This window comes from Ascidia mentula, chromosome 5, assembly GCF_947561715.1.
Source record: "Ascidia mentula chromosome 5, kaAscMent1.1, whole genome shotgun sequence".
Lineage (NCBI taxonomy): Eukaryota > Metazoa > Chordata > Ascidiacea > Phlebobranchia > Ascidiidae > Ascidia > Ascidia mentula.
The window spans coordinates 9,776,858-9,798,528 of record NC_138570.1 but is presented as its reverse complement, the minus strand read 5'-3'; the positions used below and the strand labels follow the sequence as shown (position 1 = coordinate 9,798,528).

General features: G+C 40.8%; 2 protein-coding genes across 6 annotated transcripts in view; both read left to right on the top strand.

Annotated features, from left to right (window-relative positions):
• Positions 1-56: 56 nt before the first annotated feature.
• Positions 57-4,371, top strand: LOC145904085 (ethanolaminephosphotransferase 1-like). Of its 2 annotated transcripts, XM_082992320.1 has the most exons (10): positions 57-150; positions 287-355; positions 418-595; positions 766-903; positions 972-1,087; positions 1,356-1,461; positions 1,521-1,569; positions 1,625-1,805; positions 2,146-2,328; positions 3,214-4,371. In XM_082992320.1, exons 1-10 carry the CDS (start codon positions 106-108, stop codon positions 3,274-3,276), a joined length of 1,128 nt encoding a protein of 375 aa, XP_082848446.1. In that variant the 5' UTR covers positions 57-105; the 3' UTR covers positions 3,277-4,371. The 2 variants fall into 2 exon arrangements, with proteins under 2 accessions (XP_082848446.1, XP_082848445.1); XM_082992319.1 differs by having other exon boundaries at positions 2,146-4,371.
• A 5,043-nt stretch (positions 4,372-9,414) lies between these two features.
• LOC145903558 (complement receptor type 1-like) overlaps positions 9,415-21,671 on the top strand; it is a 63,416-nt gene continuing 51,159 nt past the window's right edge. For all 4 annotated transcript variants that reach the window (XM_082991650.1, XM_082991651.1, XM_082991649.1 and 1 more), the window contains exons 1-11: positions 9,415-9,595; positions 13,363-13,438; positions 13,982-14,175; positions 15,631-15,807; positions 16,280-16,915; positions 17,137-17,329; positions 18,100-18,251; positions 19,376-19,502; positions 20,206-20,324; positions 20,743-20,931; positions 21,253-21,429. In XM_082991650.1, the coding sequence (XP_082847776.1) occupies positions 9,472-9,595; positions 13,363-13,438; positions 13,982-14,175; positions 15,631-15,807; positions 16,280-16,915; positions 17,137-17,329; positions 18,100-18,251; positions 19,376-19,502; positions 20,206-20,324; positions 20,743-20,931; positions 21,253-21,429 (2,164 nt within the window). In that variant the 5' untranslated portion in view covers positions 9,415-9,471. The remainder of the gene's footprint in view (positions 9,596-13,362; positions 13,439-13,981; positions 14,176-15,630; positions 15,808-16,279; positions 16,916-17,136; positions 17,330-18,099; positions 18,252-19,375; positions 19,503-20,205; positions 20,325-20,742; positions 20,932-21,252; positions 21,430-21,671) is intronic.

Genomic DNA, 21,671 nt, shown 5'->3' with positions numbered 1-21,671 from the left:
TGCTGTATTGTATATAAAGAAGCATTTAACTGTATATTCTACACATGTTCAGAAGTTTGTTTAAAATTAGGTGTAATAATTTGTGCTGTGTTTCTAAACGTAATCATGTATATATCAGAGCAGCAATTAAAGGGATTTGATTCTTACAAGGTTAGTAGGCCTATGTTAATGCAAAATTTGTGTCCTGTAGTATTGCAAGAGTGGTAACATCGCATAAAATTTGCCTTGTATGTTCCAGTTCCCTTGCTGTTTTAAAATATTCTAAATAATCTCCGTTTTATTTCAGTATCGATGTTTGGACACATCACCATTATCGAAGTACGTAATGCACCCATTTTGGAACCAGTTTGTGAAAGTATGTTTCCTGCGTAGTGTTTTTTGTCAATGAATGAAAAGTAAATCTTATAATTTAATCAGTTATGTCCAAGATGGGTGGCACCGAATTTGCTGACATTTAGTGGATTTATGCTGCTAGTGATACAATTTATCATACTGTCAGTGTATGACCCCGTTATGAATGCTGCAATTACTAACTCAATACCCACTTGGGTTTGGTGGTTTTGTGCCTTTGCTCAGTTCTTCTCTCATACTCTTGGTAAGTCTTTACATAACAGTTTTTTAAAACATTTTAATTATTTTTTTATTTCTTTTCCGCTTTTTTTATAAATGAAAATGCAAATTAAAAGCTCTTTAACATGCTATATGATTTTGTTTATAAATACTTTAGACAATATAGGAAATCCATAACAGTTATTCCAACTTTAGATGGGATTGATGGGAAACAAGCCAGAAGAACAGGAACCTCTTCCCCTCTTGGTGAACTGTTTGATCATGGTTTAGATTCTTGGTGTGTTGCTTTCTTCACTATAAATGTATACTCTATTTTTGGAAGCACTGTTGAAAGTAAGAAACTTAAAAAACTTGAAGTGGAAAATGAGTGGTTATTCATTTATTTTCAAATTTTGTTACAGCCACTGTGTACACAAACATTTTGTACACCACATTGATAGCATTCATGCTTTCGCATTGGGAAAAGTATAATACTGGTGTACTGTACTTACCTTGGGGCTATGATCTCAGCCAAGTTGTAAGTATGGTGTTGTTTGCGATTGTGCCTGACCTGATTTACCATCTGCTTCTGATATAAATTATTCACATTAGGATATTTTTCGGTACTTTACTAACTAATAAAACAAAGAAATATTGCAGCAATTTTTAAAATTTTAATTTTAAAATTTTTTATTTTTCAAAATTTTGTCAATGGTGGTTTTGCTAACACATTAACCCATCAATGAAACAAACAGTTTAATTGATACTACATTCAACAGCAACAATGTATTGTTTGTTTTCTGCAGGCGTTGTTTGTAATATATGTTATCACAGCAATATGGTCTGTCGAAATTTGGAAGGTGCCCCCATTCGGCATCAGCTACACAACCATATTCCAAGCAATAACCTATAGTAAGATGCAGCTTTGCATTTAACATATGCCCATTACCCACTAATTTATATGTTTTTAGCAAGTGCATTTCTGGTGTCCACCCCTGTATCTCTGTACAACGTATACATGTAAGTATCTCATATGCATTTTAGGTATGCCAAGTCGTTAATAATGCGTTTGTAGTGCACACCGAGAAGGCACATGTGTGCAATCATCATTTTATGAAGGCTTCGTCCCTCTGATTTCACCTATCCTGTCATTTGTTTTGGTTCATGGCTGGATTGTTGTTTCACCGTGTGATGTTCGTAATTCCTACCCACGACTAGCTTTGCTCCTCATCTCAGTTGTGTTTTCAAACATTCTGGTAAGATTACAGTTACTCTCTAAGACTATTTTTTACCTCCAATGTTTCATGTGAATAAGTTTTTTACTAGTAAGCACTGCTCAAGTAAACAACAATATACAAGGTTGCGGCAGTTTATTTTTCGAATACATGTTTCGTTAAGTCTGCATCATCAGTTCTGAAACAAAAAAGACAATTGTGTAGTTTCCACCTGTGTCACGCATACCATGTGCCATTGGAAAAGGATGATTTCAGGAAGAATACCTCAACTATTGTTCCTGCTAAAGTATTTTTCCTAATTTACTTCGTTTTGCTGTAAATCAGATAAAAAACATACAATTCATACAATCCTATTTCACAGTGTCGCCTAGTGGTTTCGCAGATGTCAGGAACAAGGTGTCAAGTGATCAACAAATTTATTTTCGTACTCGCCGTCGGTTTGTCCGCCACAGTTTACTTCAACGATCCCACAACCGACTACTACCTCCTGGTCAGTGTCACAACGTTCCTTATCGTGGCTCATGTCCACTATGGAATCACTGTGGTAAGTAACTTACTCGGCCATTCTACTGTTTGCGTGAAAATCTGTGTGTGGCTAGGTGCCCGGACATTCAATATGTTGCTGACTTTTTGGTTCACTCTTTTGGATCCCAATTATTTGCCAAACAATGGGGTTTTTGAACCATTTACAAATGTTATAGTTAGAACAATTGGTATTGCCAACAAACTAAATGGCGGTTCCTTAAATTTGCCTGTATGTCGGAGCCGGAGGTCATATATATGCTTTTGACAGTTTCGGTAAACAAAACAAACGATGCATCAACACACATAGGTCATTTCCTTGTTGCTTGTGCCGTTGTCATATTACTCAAGCCAGTCCGGGTGCCTGTGAATGTCTTCCGCATATTTAAAAATACGACCATTGCTATTCCGCCGCTTTCGAAATTTCGTTTACACAAGCCTTCTTCTTGTCGTGTTTTCCAACATTGTAACTTTAATGTTTCATATATTTAAAAATTCATCGCTTCCAACCCCCTGTTAACGTTTGTCTGTTTGTTTGTGACTAGCTGAAATGTTCAAGTATGTCATAGCGCATTACTTTTTACGGATTGCACTCTGTTGTTGAATCGCTGTCACGGGGCGATATATGTCAAATATTCCTTTATCGTCCTCATTTGTAATTGACTTATTTGAATGGATGTCCATTTAATTGCCAAGGAAAAAAGGTCCTGTTTTTATTGCCCAATCTGATTACAATGTGATTTTAATTATTTCACGCATGTATCCTCAAACACCATGATAAGTGTTCAGTGAACTTAATCCCTTGGCTTAAATTACGTATATATGCAAGCAAAACGAAAAGCTTTGAGTGCTCCAACCTCTTTTGTTGTATGTTGACATGTTCGGAGTGGTATTGGTTGCTTTATAGGTTCGCACGCTAGCAGACCACTTCGGTATCATGGTGTTTTCGATTGGGAAAAAGAAGGATTGACTGTATGGCAGTGAAAAAGACGTTCAAACCGAAAAATCCGCCGCCCCCGATGTCTAACTCAACCGCGGAGATTTGGGCCAATCAGCTTCCGTCTCCGCTCGCTCTTTTTCCACATGGATGGATTCGCCGATATATCTCAAGGCGTGGAACCGTGCACCCGCTAAACATGGTATTCTGTATTTACTAAACTGCTTTCGGTTGCGTTTAACGTACTTCAATTTGCATACTATGTTGCTCCTTCTTATATGCAAAAGTATTTGTTTTTAACGAAGACGTAGCCAAATGATTATGTTAAGCAGCATGACGAAGACCATTGCTGCATTTTCTACTAATCTATGAAATGGTTTAAAATATTATACGTTGACGAGATTAACACAATTTCTAAAAAGCGAGGGCCAATCCTTTAGAATTTCGGGTATATTTTCTTTCCAGTGCATATCAGAACTTGGCTTTAATTTGTACTGCGAGCACTAAAAGTGAGTTACACTTGGTGTTAGAAGCCAAGTGCAAGCTGCCAGTTGTTAAGAAACGACGCGCTCAGAACAAGTCATTGTGTTCTTCCGTTCTGTAACCTAACACGTTCTTCTTTCATGTGGTGACCATTATATAGAAGCGTGACATATAACTGATATACATTCGAGCAATTTGCGCTTGTTATTTGTGATCTAATTGGGTGTGCATTAACGATAACATTTCCATAGCCCGTTTTTTAAACTGCATTAACACCACTTTTTATAATATTCAAATACCTGAAGCCAACAATTTCTCGATACCAACCACCATTTTGTTTGTGGTTCCTGTGTGCGTAGGTAATATACTTTCTGTAAAGTGTTTTTGTGCGACAAGATCGTGTAGTATTCAAAAATTAAGTTAATCAAAGCTTGAAAACCTCTCAAATTTATATAGAACATGCGTTATTTTTTGAGATTTTCACGACATTTTTGTCGGTTAAAGCAGCTGCATTTATTATGATAGCCATGTGTAGTAATTTCCTGACAATTCACATTTATATGCAGAACAGATGCTAGTTTATATTTTTGCTGCGTCAAATTGTTGTTTTTATCAATGTTGTCAATAAAAAATAGCGTTTAGTTATTTTTTCGATATAAGAAACTTTGATTTTCAAACAGTAGAGTTAATTGGGGAAGTTGTAACGGTAAACATTATAATTTTACAACAACAACTGTAAAACGAAATAAAAACTCAAAACCACGTTACGAGACTTCAAGTACATCTCAGAAGATGGCGCTACGGAGCAGGTTTTACATTGATAACAAGGTTTTCATTCTTTTGTTGGTATTTGTAATACATGACGTGCAACATGTAGTTGTTTAAACCAAAGTTTGTTAAAAGGTTTCGCGCAAAAGACCAGTGGTTAAAGTAAAAGAAATTCTTGACGGAATGTTTGAATTTACACGAAAAAACCATGCGTTTTCGTGTCCAGGTGAGATTTCGTGAATAAGTGAGTTAACTAACGGCTTACTTTCACCACTGTTTTTAACAGTTTTATAACGAAATATAACGTTATGCTGGAAAGAACCGTTGGCTCGGAATATTTTCCCGACATCCGCTTCAATTTAACGCAAAACCTCTCACACTTACCTTCTTTAAGCTGTCCTGCTGTCAGTTAAGATTTACGTTCACCAAATAGGGTTGAATGTAAGTTCTTTCATTGTTTTTGTTTGCATATACACCTCGATTAATGCATTTTGAACTTACATTTGTTTCATGTCGGTTTGTTTATTCAATTTGGGGTGCGCGTTGTGTTTTACCAATTTTATACATTTCTGAGCAGTTAAAATTTGGGTCACGTTTTTTTTACAGTTAAATTTTTCTCAAATTTGGAAAAAACATGCTTTGTCAATAAAATAGATTTTGTCATAGATGCACTGTAGCCAACACAAAAACCAATTTAACCTCAGTTGTAATTAATCGTCTAGAATACCGCCAAGGTACTCACTTTCGACAAATTTTGTTTGATAAATTTTCCATATAAAAGGGACCAACAGAAAAACTTATGCAACAATGTCTCTGTCGGAGGATGGCGCCTATTATCCCCAGCAATGCGTCGACTACAGCCACACTGATAATACCTGCATTGTTTGTAGATATGCGGATATGGCCTCACATGCCGGGGATTAACATATTACCTCGAAAACTGGCAAGACCGCTTGACGCCCAGTCCCCATGTCCTAGTCCTACTCATATTCGTCGACCTTTCGATGACTTTCAGCTTTAACCAGAGATTGGAATATTTTGGAATTGGATGATTGAGACTTCCGTGTGAACTTTAAGTGCGTTCTCGCATTTTCTGCAAACCCTGATGGTTATAAATTACCAAGTAGATTTACACAACCGCATTGACGGTTTAAATGCATCTTGGCTTCTGTGCAGTTCTACCGCAGACAAATGCTTGTTCCTTTTACCCTAAAAAGTAATTGATTGTTAAAACGCTGCAATAAGATAGTGGTGTGGCAACATTTCTGCGAACCTGGTTTACGTCAGTTTGGTTCACTGAATAAGCGATAAGTTTTTGTTTTTAGACGCAACCAATTTCTGGTTTCCTGGTAATGTGCATTGATTTTCAACCGAGCAAAAAATGAATTTTTTCTTATTTGCGCCACGAATTTTATCAAAATGATAGTCGCTCATAATGAAAGTGTGGTAGATCTGCAATTTGTTTGTTAGTTGAGGCCCGTGTGAAATTTGCAGCAAAACCGTTTTACACTTTGAATTCAAGATCAAAGAGCGTGAAGTTTTTTGAGATTTTCACGACATTTATATCGGTTAAAGCAGCTAGATTTATTATGATAGCCATGTGCAGTAATTTCCTGACAATTCACATTTATATGCAGAACAGATGCTAGTTTATATTTTTGCTGCGTCAAATTGTTGTTTTTATCAATGTTGTCAATAAAAAATAGCGTTTAGTTATTTTTTTGGATATAAGAAACTTTGATTTTCAAACAGAAGAGTTAATTGGGGAAGTTGTAACGGTAAACATTATAATTTTACTTTTTTGCAACAACAACTGTAAAACGAAACAAGAACTGAAAACCACATTACGAGACTTCAAGTACATCTCGGAAGATGGCGCTACGGAGCAGGTTTTACATTGATAACAAGGTTTTCATTCTTTTGTTGGTATTTGTAATACATGACGTGCAACATGTAGTTGTTTAAACCAAAGTTTGTTAAAAGGTTTCGCGCAAAAGACCAGTGGTTAAAGTAAAAGAAATTCTTGCCGGAATGTTTGAATTTACACGAAAAAACCATGCGTTTTCGTGTCCAGGTGAGATTTCGTGAATAAGTGAGTTAACTAACGGCTTACTTTCACCACTGTTTTTAACAGTTTCATAACGAAATATAACGTTATGCTGGAAAGAACCGTTGGCTCAGAATATTTTCCCGACATCAGCTTCAATTTAACGCAAAACCTCTCACACTTACCTTCTTTAAGCTGTCCTGCTGTCAGTTCAGATTTACGTTCACCAAATGGGGTTGAATGTAAGTTCTTTCTTCAATGCATTGTTTGCATATACACCTCGATTAATGCATTTTGAACTTACATTTGTTTCATGTCGGTTTGTTTGTTCAATTTGGGGTGCGCGTTGTGTTTTACCAATTTTATACATTTCTGAACACAGTTAAAATTTGGGTCGCGTTTTTTTTTCCAGTTAAATTTTTCTCAAATTTGAAAAAAAAACATGCTTTGTCAAAGGAAATAGATTTTGTCATAGATGTACTGTAGCCAACACAAAAAAAAACAATTTAACCTCAGTTGTAATTAGTCGTCTAGAATACCGCCAAGGTTGTCATTTTCGACAAATTTTGTTCGATAAGTTTTCCATATAAAAGGGACCAACAGCAAAACTTATGCAACAATGTCTCTGTCGGAGGATGGCGCCTATCATGCCCAAGCAATGCGGCGAATACAGCCACACTGATAATACCTGCATTGTTTGTAGATATGCGGATATGGCCTCACATGCCGGGGATTAACATATTACCTCGAAAACTGGCAAGACCGCTTGACGCCCAGTTCCCATGTCCTCGTCCTACTCATATTCGTCGACCTTTCAATGACTTTCAGCTTTAACCAGAGATTGGAACATTTTGGAATTGGATGATTGAGACTTCCGTGTGAACTTTAAGTGCGTTCTCGCATTTTCTGCAAACCCTGATGGTTATAAATTACCAAGTAGATTTACACAACCGCATTGACGGTTTAAATGCATCTTGGCTTCTGTGCAGTTCTACCGCAGACAAATGCTTGTTCCTTTTACCCTAAAAAGTAATTGATTGTTAAAACGCTGCAATAAGATAGTGGTGTGGCAACATTTCTGCGAACCTGGTTTACGTCAGTTTGGTTCACTGAATAAGCGATAAGTTTTTGTTTTTAGACGCAACCAATTTCTGGTTTCCTGGTAATGTGCATTGATTTTCAACCGAGCAAAAAATGAATTTTTTCTTATTTGCGCCACGAATTTTATCAAAATGATAGTCGCTCATAATGAAAGTGTGGTAGATCTGCAATTTGTTTGTTAGTTGAGGCCCGTGTGAAATTTGCAGCAAAACCGCTTTACACTTTGAATTCAAGATCAAAGAGCGTGAAGTTTGTCGTCAGACAGCGTGCATGGTCATGGGAAACCTACTTGCGTCTAAGGTCGAAATTTGAAATAAAGCAGGAGCAGCTTCCAAGCAACATACGTTGTTTAGCAAGTTTTACCTTTGGTGGTTTAAGGACATTTTGATAAAATCATTCAGAACTGTTTTACTTTAAGTTTCAAACGTGCATCACCGCATGGCATTTGGGTGTATCGGGCTTCTATGGGAAAATTTTGGCCAGTGTCAGTCAGCACACAAAAGGTTTCAGGTATCCCCTTGCCAGCTTGGGAGAAGACCAGACTAACCTGACTCACCAACCACAATGCTACATGCAGGCCAGACATAATTTCAAAGTTATACCGCCAGAAAGCCAAGCATGACTCATAACAATTTTGGACGTTATGAGAATGTTTGGGGAATTGATTTAAATCCTTGATACCAGTGGTGAAGCTTTCTTTGCTTTAAATACGTTAGTTTGCAAAAGTTTTAGTTTTCGTATAAATCAAACGTACTGCATTTAGACAAGCCCCCCAAATTCAACCTCACTCACGTCAGTAAACCTTTCTTGTGGAATAAATGGGAAACGCAAGAAATCTTTTGCGGTGGCCCGCGGCAGGACTGAAATATGTCATTGGTGTGTATCGGTTTGATTGGTTTCAGCGTCAAACAAGGAAATCCTTTCTTGGACAGAGACCTCTATCGCTCGGGTCTGGCTTTGCTGAACATAGTTGTCTTCGAACTTAGCCAAAGTACACAAGTGCAGGAATGAGACGCTGTGAAAGCGATAGGAACAGCGGGCAAAGTACTGTTGATTTTGTGGCGCGACAGCCAATTTGTGTCAGTGTGGTTTAACCTTGGTTTTATGTTATTTGTATGGTGACTTGTCCCGCCCTGTGTTTCTTTGTCGGCTTGCATTGATTACCAAACCGCACTGCCGAGGTTAAAACCACTGTCGACTACTTTGTTTTGTACACAAAACAAACTCGAAGCTTGCAAGCGTGGTAAAAGGCGGGCAGAATCAGTGGGACACGAGCTTACCTCTAGGAAACCGACTTGGGTGACGTCCATGGGCTCTCAGGCGTGCGTCTGCCTCCTTTTTTTATTCCAAGCTTGTCGTGGTCTACTTTTTCGTCTAATTGTTGGATGTCGGTGCCTTATTACTTTATAACATGTTTTAAAAATTGTCAGGCAAACTTACCGTGATGAGCATAATAAGAGTAACGCAATGAACAATAGTTGCTAGAAAGTAGAATAGCCACATTTTTAAATGATTTGTTAGACCGAAGTTTCTTGAGCAAACACGACGAGGACGAAATTCAGAAGCCTAAGGATAGCTAGAGGCTCTGTTTGCATAACTTCCAGTCAGTCAAGGCATTATTGCAATTGCAGCCACCACAGAAACATGTGTAGAATAATAGGATAACGTCTTTTAGAACAGTACTACGTTCTTGCAAACTTTCGCTCTAATTTTTCATCATTGATTTTTAGTTGTGCTATCTGGGATTATTTTTTTTATTCTTTAACAGATACTCGTTCAATACGTTGGGCAGGTTGGTCACAGTTACATAGGTAGTTTGTGACGTAACAATGCACATACCACTGTGGAACGCCGGTTTTGTGCTGTTGATCTTGGTTCTTCGCTCTGCACATTGCGACCCTTCAGAGAATGCTGGTGATTTGAATCCGTCACGACATAGACCTCAATCCAGAGGTAAGTTCGCGTCAAACCATTATTGTGCAAAATGATAGACAGTTTCCGTTTGCACTTGTGTTTTTTTGAATGGACATATATATAAATACATGTAGGTCATACAAAACTGGCCGCATCATTTCTGCAATTTCGGTGTGTCGCCGACTTGTGGTTGAACATATCGCGCATCTTGTCACATATGGTTAGAAAAGTTCGCATTCCGCGTTGGCGCAATTTTAGCTAATCGCTTGGTGCATTTACCAAATCGATAAAACGTGCGGTTAATGTGTATTGATATTTGATTTCCCTAAAAAACGAATACCCTTGAAATGTGACTAGGCAGACTGTTGGTCAGAATGCAAATAACATTTTCTGCACAGTTCTGCAAATCACTGCACAAGCTCCGCGTCAAACCTGACCCAGAAAGCCACCCGATGTGTTTATTTGCGTAGCCTCCCACCAGCTCAAGCGTTGCGTGGGAATACACTTGCTGATTGGATAGCAGAACGTGTATCGCACAATGTAGAGGCAAATAACCGACCGCAGCGGTCTTAAGTGCGCTGTGATGTCGTTCCCGTGGTCTACGTTTACACACCCTTGCGTCTTTCGCTCGAGAAATCTGATCGAAGCCCTCTTTTGTTAAGTACAAGTGCCTCTTACCGGCAGCTTTTGGGAATGCGCTCAGAGATGCTTTTTGGCTTTAGGCTCCTTCGTTCAGCTTCATGTACGAACGTTTATTTATTTTTTGTGAATAACTCATATCCGTGGGCGCCAAGTATTTCAATGATTTGGTGGGCATGTATGCATTCATGCATTCATGCATTTTCCCAGACATTACGTAATGAGACAGGCACCTTGCTGCGTTTTTGTCAGCACTTGTTTACATTCACGTCTGGTTATTTTTTTTTATGCGTGGTCCTAATTTTAAAGGTAATTTTGAACTGAGGTTGAAATCAAGTTGACTGGGCTCTTGTCACCAAGAAACGTGTTTTCAATTCAAAAAACGTACACGCGCTTATGCCTAAATCAGGCGCGCTTAATATTCTTTTTTTCTTGACCTATTATACTGTGACGTAATAAACTCCAGTAAAGCTCTACTTAATCTCCACCAAAATACACAGACGCTTTTGTGTATTTATAAATGAACCTTGTGTGCGTGGGTGGCAAATCTCGCCTCATCACTTTAACCTTCACGCCACACACCGCGGCCCGCAACAGGCGAAAATATTACTTTAAGGCGGCGGTAAGGCTTTTGCATTGTTGTGGAATTTACAAAACAGGAACCAGACCGCCGAAAACTTACAAAGGAATTCGTTTTCTCCGTATTTATGCTTGACTGAGTATGATTAGATCCAAATTTAGAAATTCTCTGTACAACAGCATCGAAAACGCTTAGATTTAGGGAACAAAATTTATTTTATGTAACAGTCAACATTCGCAAAAACTTTACTTTTTAAAGCGTTTTCTGCCCATGTTTTTTTGTTGGGTTGGTCAACCGCATATCAGGATACGTAACATGATACAACAAATGCATTGTACTATCTGAAATCGAGTTTGCATCTAATTGCTATGGTGTTGTTGCGAAAGAAAGTTAGACACCTATATGTGTCTTGCAATTGTTCCAAGTTCTTTAGTAATCCTTTAAAACCCGCTTCGATCCGGGCGCATACGAGAAAACTACCAACGAGCATCCTATGTACGTTTCTCAATACCCGACAGATAATGCAGCAAATTCCACCGTTTAAAGCCGTTCGACAAATCTCTGCACCATTCCAATAGGCGGACGCAACTAAGCGATCAACGTTATCTCGGTTTTTATTCCGGATTCGTGAGATTAGAGTCGGGGGACATCCGTTGTTACAAGATTTTAAGAGAGTGTAACATGTTTTCTCTGTGTTGCATTTTCATGTTGATTGTCATATTACCATTAACTTACCTCATTGAATATTATGAAGCATTTATGTTTTTATTAATCATTTTCTGCAGTTACAAGCATTTTGAACAACAAAAATTGAAATTACAAACAGCAACACAAACCGATTAAGGAGTAATTAACAAAATACACAGAAGAAATAATCCGGATACATTATTTGTACCTTTCAGTCACAAGTAATTCATTATAAGTTGGCGTACTTGTCAAACAAGTCGTATCTCCATTTGCAAGTAGACACCGTCGCCTGCGGTTGTTATGCGTTTACATGGATCGTCTCGCCTTTTCCTGTGACCTTAAGCCAATGAATTTTCGATTCAGCGAATTCCCACTCCTGGTTTTTCTGTTCCGGTCTTCCGTGACGCCAATAATTTGCAAAGGGTAAACCGATGCTATTTGGACCAACTCGATGAGGGGTGGTGAGATAATCTATCGAATATAGAGATTTGCCGTATCGAATCTGTCTACACGGCTTTTGATGTCAGTCTAAGCGGAGAGACAGATTGACGCATTGCTGTCTCAAGGGATGCAATATAACATCCCTGTAATACCTCAGCAGTGAATCTTGAGCACCAATGCGATTTTTTCCGGTAACCTACCGACTAATATTGCCCTGTGGATTACGCGGTGATATTTTCGAGTCGCCTCAACTTGTTTGCGGCTGTTTATCGATACCCTGTCGGCTTGGTATTATTTCGCCCGCAAAAACTAATAAAGCTTTTGCAATAGTAAGAAAATTGCAACTCGAGGATATTTGTTATTGAAATTGTCGTTTTTCGCAGGAAATAAGTTTGCACAAGGGTTTTGTCAAATGCTATATATCATATTGTTGGATTCGCATGCATGACCTAAGACGACATACCTCCTCTGTGTAGGTAACCAAACTTTTACCGACTCCGCTGGGAGATTAGAGTCGCCTGTCTTATCATAGGTGAGCGTAGGTGTCACGAACTAATATAGATCAGCGCTTCAGATTAAATAGATGTTTGTTGACCGACAACGGCGGGCATGTCTGCTGAAACCAAGGCTTTGCGCCTTGAAACAGTAACGCACAACGCTCTTGCAAGAGCTGATGAAAAGTGAACGGTGCTTTTTAGCGCCTTTCGCGCCCTATTTGCGCACAGGAATGATCTTCTTGTCCCCTCCCTTGCGTTGAGACAATGATCCTCCCGCGTATGTTATTGCACGGTCGTCCAAACTTTCGAGAGGTAAAGGTTTTGAATTAAAAACGACAGCCTTCTGCCAAAGGTTTGACGTAATGTTACCCCTAGAGGACAAACGTGTCACTGCAAATGGATTACGTTTTGAAAAACATTGCCGCTGTGGGCGTTGGACTTAGATCCGTTTTCGCGTATTCCGTATTCTGTTTCAGTTTTTCTTCGCATTTAGTGATACAGAATTTGCTATCGCACCAGGAACGTATTCTTGACTTGTTCTTGTTCGTCACCTGAACTTCTTGTGGCCATTGTGGTTGTGGCGCCACGCAGTAAATTGAGCGTTGCAGACGGATCAGTGACCATAAACATCAACTCCACAACGTTGGGGTTCGCTCTTCTAAAAATAATCTCTTTGACATCCATCATTTGGTGGGCTTTGTACGTTTCCCGATACGCTTTTGTGGTAATTTTCCCCCACTTCAATCTGAGGTTGCTTATGTTATCGGTGTAAGTGACCCGTTACATGCGTGGTCATATTACGCAAGTGACACAAACTAATGAATAGAACATCAATGTACTCTGCACCTCAAGCTCGATCACTTGTAAGTGAATTTGTAAGTAAAAATGTTTTATGACGAAAAATCTTGTTAATTGCACTGTTAAATATGCACAAAATTGATCACAGTTTGCATGTTTTCCAGTTCCTCGTCCACGTAGACTCGCATTGGATACCATCAAGAGCACGGGCTTTCGGGCGCGGTGGACTCCCCCCAAAAGGTATTTTGCAACATCCATAGTGTGATTAGGTTTTTAAAATTCGTGAATTACTGCATAATACATGTTAGACCTCTGAAATTGCGCCGAGAAAACCCGACACACATAATCAATCACATACTGCAAACACTCACTGAAAAATATCTCATGGTTATCCGAGCAAAGCAAAATATATGCCCCACATACCAGTTTGGCAGATGTATTATTCACCCGTTCACCTGTGACTCGTGAGATAGATGGTTGAGGCCGTTAATGGATAATAGCGTATGAGAAAGCACAGGCCACAATGCGTTGGCATGCTGGGTGTCGGGATAGCTTAAGCATACACGGTCGAGTAGCTATTGCTTTTGCTGATGCAGCTCGTCATTTATGTCAAATGAACCATGTGAAAAAGAAAGGACTTGCGATAGGCGGATCAGATTAAAAGCGATTTTTATTTTGCGCGAAATGATCACTTGACCAAACCAGATTTCAAAAAGATTTTTCGTGAAGCATTTGGCATTTTTGCATAAACTCTCAACTCTCCTAAGTGACAATTTTTTACAGGGGAATCACCGGAACGCGCATAAGCATCAACCAGGTGGGCGGGGATTATTCGCAATCTGCAACTCTGCGACCGACCACAAGCTACGTGACGTTCACAGAACTGTCACCCGGCGCAACATACACCGTAACCGTCAACTCGGTGAATGGTCGCCGTTCAAGCGGTCTGCTTCTTGCCACAGCCACCACCCCTCTAGGTGAGCAGCGTATTTGGTTTCGCGTGGCCGACCAAATGAACCCGGTCTGTTTGGGTTCATTTCCGTTGTTTTCCTCCTTCAATTGTCGAAGCAAATTATACCTCCCACTTAAACCTTTCCCATGGTCACCAGTGACTTTAAATGGTTACGTCATTGTAACGAAACAAAAACTGCGAGGAATATGAGGATACACTCTAAGTTGGGTCAAGTAGAACGCCAATAGTGTCGTTTGTCTCGTTGGAACAGCCATTGTCTTGTTGGAGTTGGAGTTACAATCACTTTAGGTTTGATTCTGAGCTATGTATTGCTTGCATGATTAAGTAACTCGGAATGTTCAGGAAACCGCGGAGAGTTCTGCATTGGCTTGCCGACCTATTAGTGAAATCCAAGATTGAACCCGCGAGCTTAAACCTTTTGCCTTGCCACACAAATGAGCCAGACTCATCAATCATTTTGTCGCCTCCAATATTTGTCGGTGTGCGAATCGGGTCATTGGGCACCAGCCGAACGACGCCGAAAACCCGCAAAAGCATTCTTTTTTGTTAGCAAATCGCGTTAGCATATTCCATTACGACGGATTCGACTGCAGCGATTTAGGCTATTTAAAATTCGCTTATTGGCGGCTGGTAGATTATGTCGCCACTTCAAAAGCATCCCGAGAATGTGGTGGTAACATAATAACCCGCCTGACTCGTGCACGTGGGAAAGGCGGTTACGGTTCGCTGCACATCAGCCGCACATAAAGAGGCCCTTTGTGAGTTTTCAGCCGTATCAGTGCGCTACCGACCGCCAGCGTACATGCCACGGGTCGTATCTCTTTGACATGTGCCAACACACTCGAAAAATTACAGAAGCTCTTTGTGTTGCTAATTTTAGTCGAGGCAGCCTCGCCCAGCAAAATTCGGCGTCTGGCACAGGTGACACATAAATGGACCCCGGGGGAATGCAGCAGTACGAAGGCGGCTCCACGCATCTTTTTTAAGTAGCGGTGTTGTGGGTCGTTGCACACCTTCCACTGCCGCGTCCGCTGTGGTCGTGTTTCCGTTCCCCAACAGGAAATTATTGTACGGCCGAAAGATCGACTTAGCCGCGCCTTCATGTTTAGCTTATTCGGTCTTTGAAATAGGTATTAGGTACATACGCAATTAAAATGCGCACCATGATCTTGAGACCGATACAAAGGGATACGTTTTTGAAAGCATTCGTTTTCTCTATTTACGTTTAACTGCATACATTTTTGATGTCCGGCTACATATAAAATGCATATTTTAATATTAGTATGTAGAGTAATTCCACGTTAATAAGGGCATGCGGCTATCCAACACAAATATTATAGAAACAGATATCTTGCGATGAATTTCAACCCTATCGATTTTGTTAATAGGGATGGCAGTTTTACATTATTAAGTTAGTTGGAAATGATTGATTGATTACCGATTTACACTTTCGTTGTAGTCGATCACATCGATGTGGTTAAACACGTTCTCCTTGAAAGTTCGGGAAGGAAAACCCATGATGAAATAGACGCACCCGCTGATCTCGTCCATTCCAACGCTGCAGGATCTTCAAGCACCTCGCATCGAAATGGAGGGTCTACCTTGTCCCGTTCGGACGAAATTGCCAGAGCCACAGGTGCTCATCTTAGTTGAATTTCACCTTGTGGTGTAAATTTACATCCAGTGATTGCTGAAACTGTGGTGTTTTCTTAATGATGCTTGGAGTGCTAATTTTTATCTCAAAACGTTAGCATTACCTTTAAAACGTTAGAATTTGATTATATATGTAAGAGGGGACTTTTAAAAATGCTCAAAAAGGAACTGCAAGTTTTTGATTGAGAGTCTAAAAAGTTTATCAATTGAATGACCTTACTGATATAAGAACAATATTTACAAAAACGTAACAAAAAATGTTGAGAACCACTGGTCTACAAAAACAACACACAGCATTCAAAACAAGAAACACTGGGTATAGATTTAAAAGTAGACCTGTTGTAGAGCAGCTTGCAACTGTTACCAGTGAATCCAGTGATGTTTTACTATTTATATCAGAACAAACTACGTTTCTAGAAACGTAATGTGATATTTCGATTCGACTTTATCCACAGGGAACATGACATCACACAGGATTGTGGTAACACATACAACAGGCGGAGGTTCTTCATCACTCCATGGGGGAGATGATTTAACCGCCATGAGAAGGATCGTCACCACACACACCGGAGGAAGTTCCAGCAGCACCTTTGGACAGGGCGGGTCTACATCTTCAACGCTTAGAGATAATGCTAACGGCGTGAGAAGGATCGTTACCACCCACACCGGAGGAAGTTCCAGCAGCACCTTTGGACAGGGCGGGTCTACATCTTCATCACTTGGAGATAATGCTAACGGCGTGAGAAGGATCGTCACCACTCACACCGGAGGAAGTTCCAGCAGCAGCAACTCCAGTCACGGTGGAGCTATGGGAGCTGGAAGCTCATCTTCTCGTGGAGGAGGGACATCTGGAAGACAGACTATTACCACTCAAATTGGAAGCCACAGCTCCAGTTCTGGCTCCTCCACAGGAGAAATCATTAAAATCATAACAACCAGGATCGACGGCTCATCATCATCATCCTCTTCATCTTCTGGTGGTGCAGTTTCCGGTTCGTCAACAGGGACATCCAGAAGCGCACAGGGAGCCGCTGGGTTTGGCGGTGGAAGCTCCAGAGCGGGAACAGTAGAAGGAGTTGATGCAATGGGAGGTAAAAATATGGTCACATACAGTTTGTTGTAGTAAAAAATGTTTCTGGCCGAGCGACATTAACCGTTCTAGAAATATGCTAGGTGAAAACAAAAAAATGCAAGCCGCACATCTGATTCATTCGACAGTTACCGAAAATAACTACAGTACCACAAATTCCACAAAGCGTGATTTTGATTATGCCGATTTTAACGCTTTACCCAATCCAATGTCTGTGTCTAGCGAATGGTGGAATTATCGAGAGATGCAAGAAAGCCCAAAAGACAGACCTCGTCATTCTAACTGACGGATCGTGGAGCGTGGGGCCGACGAATTTCAAGAAAATGCAGGACTTCCTCGTCAGCTTGGTGGATTCCTTTACAATCGGTTTCGAGGGAGTGATGGTCGGAATTGCCCAGTATTCCGACGACCCCAGGTCAGCCTGTCCAAATAAGGAGTGGCGCATGCACCAGTCTTGACGTTGGTTGGCGTCGGAAAAGTCTTCCGTTAAACGCGCCCACAAGAATAAAAGCGACACCGCGGTGACGTCAGCGATCCTTAGGGATAAACATCGCCGTCGTTAGTGACGTCACAACTGGTTTCCTTCCATTCAAGAATGCGTGCGCGCCTAAATAGCGAAACGCCCCCTGTCCGGCAAGTTTGGCTTAAAGGCAACGCGGCGTAACAGCGTTTGTTCAAAGCGCCGGTGGGCTTGAATGCGATTGCGACTCTGTGCGCACAGCACTGGCCGCATGATCTGTAGATAAGGTAGCTTGGCATGCCGCTAAGTTTTGTACTACAGTCTACACAGAGGGCCGTGTGTTGCGGTATATACAAGTGCATTGCGCACGCGTGGTCAATGGGTACGCCTGAGGTATGAATGCTGGAGCGCAAGTCATGAGTGGATGGTATGCTACTCTCACACATTCCAGGAAAACCGCGTCGCAAACGCAGCTAAGACGAAACTGAACTAAAATTCAATTCGTGAACAACGGAAACCGATTTAATGCTCATCGGTGACGCTTCTCTCTATATTATGAAATTTTGAACCAATTTCAACCTATTTCGGCCAACCCCCAATTTATCCACTCACCCTAATACCCGTAATCCAACGTCTGCTTTCGAGTAAAGTCCTTCAGCGAACCTTGGAATAACGTTCGCGTGGGCTCTAGATTCACGCTTTCAGGAATTTTTCTGTGCTTCTAGGACGGAGTTTAACCTCAACGATCACGTAACCAAGGACGAGCTTACCGAGGCGATTCGCAACATCGAATACAAAGGAGGAAACACTGCGACGGGAAGAGCGCTCGACTATATCCGGGAGGAACTCTTCACGGCCGACAGTGGAACCAGAAAAGGTGTTGGAGTGAATCTGTTGATTCATTATTTCAACTAATCGTGCGTGAACTGTGGATTTTTTTGCAAATTTTCCCCGGATTTCGAGGTATTGAAACGATCGCGGGTTTTGGAGATTGATTGTTCACACCGCTTAAACTCCGTTAATGGTAATGGCCAGGTCATTCGGTTCCATACTAACATTCTTGCAAAAAGATATGAGCATTTAGCGCCATGAGCGCCATAAACTCCGTTAATGGTAATGGCCAGGTCATTCGGTTCCATACTAACATTCTTGCAAAAAGATATGAGCATTTAGCGCCATGAGCGCCATGAAATGAGCATATGTGTATTGTCTACTCATAGTATTCGATTACTACGGCAAGCAAGTATGTCACATAGTCGTAACACAACGTCCAAGGTGGCTTATAACATCGTCCTGTTTTCAGTTGGTAAATTTTGCGTCTAAATTGTGCGACAATGGGCACAACTAAAATCGCTTTACGCCTGACGACCTTCTGTTTGCTTTTCCCTGTGTGAATAACGCATTGTACGTATTTGACAGATAATAGCATCTACATGGGCGGGAGTGACAACATGTCAGGTTTAAATCAACCAAAATCGAATTACGTTTTCCCTCGGTACTCTACTTGTGTATAGTCTACAGACAAGTGTGTACAGTGCGTTGCAAATTGTGGGACACTTGGCACTTAAGTTTGTGTGTTTGCTAAATTCCTAAACTCGTGTTGGGCTGACTTGTGGAACTTTTCCCACTGGGAGGGCTCTCAAATTTACTGAAAAAAATCCACCCAGCAAACGTTTTGTTTCGTTCAACTCGGTTTTGAAACGGTCAAAAATGTGCTTTTTTGCCAAACCAAAGCAATCAACATTCCTAAAACGCACCAGGCTTCTTTTAAATTTGGTTGAACGCTTTAAATCCGTGATTGACCTGATAGGCTTACAACCGCAACTTTACTGGGTTTGCAAGATTATGTAGGCGCCTGTCGTAAGTATAATAACAACCGATTTCGGGCTTTTTTAACACTTGTGTGCACAACAGCGCGCCAAAGCCACAGAGCTTCAGCGCTGGCGAGGTAGCAATATCCGATTACTATGAGCAATAAGTGAAAGCATTGTTTTCTTACAGACGTGGCCAAGACCGCCATCATTATCACCGACGGTGAATCGATACTTGATGACGTCACTGATCCTGCGGCTCGTCTGAGGGCGGAAAATGTCACTGTGTTTTCCATCGGTGTTGCAGGCGCCCTGCGGTGGGTTGCTATAATTAAACGTTGTGGCCACAAGGAAACATGTAACTTATTCCACCGCGGAAGTATTTCTCTATACGTATAGCTATATAGCTTTGCAGGCATTTTTTGCATACCAATACATCTCCAACAGTAGTGCTGTTTGCCGCATTTTTATATCTGACAGCTTTGCAATAGCCGAAGCCCAGGATTCATAATAAATTTTTACGCTTATACCAACAGATTTGAGCATGTGGCGAACAGGTTTTCGCATTATGACAAATTTAAACTTACTTTTTACAATCGAATAGTTGTGATAAAACAATTTCCAGTGCTGTACTCATGTAAAAACCTACAAATTCCATTTAACTATGATCATAAATAAGGGTACACTAACTGGCGAACATTTATGCATCTACATATACGTGTATTGGGAAGTTGTTTCAAAACAAAGTAGCGCAACGTTGTTGGTGGCATTACGTCTTGCTCACGGCAGTAGTCACACAGCAAGTTTGAGCGACTTGACAGCTTTAAAGCCACGCGACAGCTGTGTGGAAGAGCTTGGCTCCCGGCAGCCCAAACCACATAACATGAGATGATTAAGAGGTTGTGGACACATGTCTGGCAGCACAACGTCAATCTGTTCTGAAAACAATTAAGCAGGCGTTGCCATGTTATCCACGAAGAGCCAATTGCTGTAATATATTACGTGATATTTTTTGCACAGTTCTGAGCTGGAGGACATGGCTTCAGAACCGAAAAACGACCACGTGTTCTCGGTGGAGAACTTTGACGATATTACTGATATCAAAGACAGCCTCTTGAAAGACGTGTGCAAAAGCATTGGTGAGTTGATCCCACAAAGAGCCTTCCAAGCACGTACAGGACTACGTGTTGTATCATCGCTTTGTAATTTGCCCCAACTGTTGCCGCAAATCGTCCAAAACACGAATCGAGTGGTGAATGATTATTGTCGACTAGCAATAAATTGGTTTTCAAAAAATGTAATTGATTTTAAGAGCTGTATAGACGTTTGTTAAATGCCTTATTGCACGTTGTCGGCGTAATTATTGCTTTCTAACGACCCAACTAAACACACGCCTGGATCACTTTATTCAACGATGTGGTTGCTTTGTATGGTCAAATTACACGAAGTACATCTGCAAACCAGCTACAGTTTTTTTCCAAAACTCCAATCGCAATGCAGTTTAAATTCCTTCAGAGATACTGTGTTTTTTCTACACTAAAGAGCACTGTTTTTTAGCTGTTTGTCGAATGCTTGTTGTACCGGAATTCGGATCAATGACGTGTAGCAACGCACTTGCCACGGAAGGAACGACTTGCCAATTTGCTTGCAACGCACCACTCTACAAACTCCAAGAAGGTGGTGATTCCGTTACCAGAAATTGTCTCGAGGGCGGAGTATGGGATTATCCAGAACCCGTCTGCATTCGTGAGTGATTCTTACTGTATTTTGACGCCTGTGTTGGCCCTGAGCTTTAACATGACCAGCCAACACATAGTCGTAGTGTCATTTTATTATTTATTGTTCAAGTAAACTATGATACCCCTAGTCAATAAATAAACAACAGAAAACAAAACTTCTGTCGCTCCACGCACAATCTGAATCGTACGTAATTATTTTTTGACCACACCGGGGTTTGAACCCAGGATATCCTATGTATAGGTTGGGCGCATGACAAATGCTGCCAATCACCCGCTAAATCTGAATATTGATTCGCTTCCTATGTATTCAGCTCTTTTCTGCCTTTAGCGGCTGTTTGTCAGCGTTTGGAACCACCACCAGATGGCAGTTATAGATGCACGCAAGAAAATCGCATCGGGAGCTACTGCAAGTTGAGGTGTTCCACCGGTTTCCGGCCATTTGGAACAGTGGCAACCAGGTGTCAGGACAACGCTCAATGGTCCGCAAACGACGCTGGCTGTGAACGTGAGTTGTTGCTTGTTACAATAACGCTGCGCGTACATGCAGATTGTCTTGACATAAATGTAAGATTTTGCTTTTTACACAACTAAGGGATGTTTTAGCTGTCAGCAAAACTACCCAAAAATACCAAAGCTGTAATACTGCTGTTGGTCTGCCTATAGCTATATAGATCTTTCCAATCCATTTTACAGTGGATGTATAAGTTAAGAAACGAATGTACTTTTGTAAAAAAAACTTTAGCACAA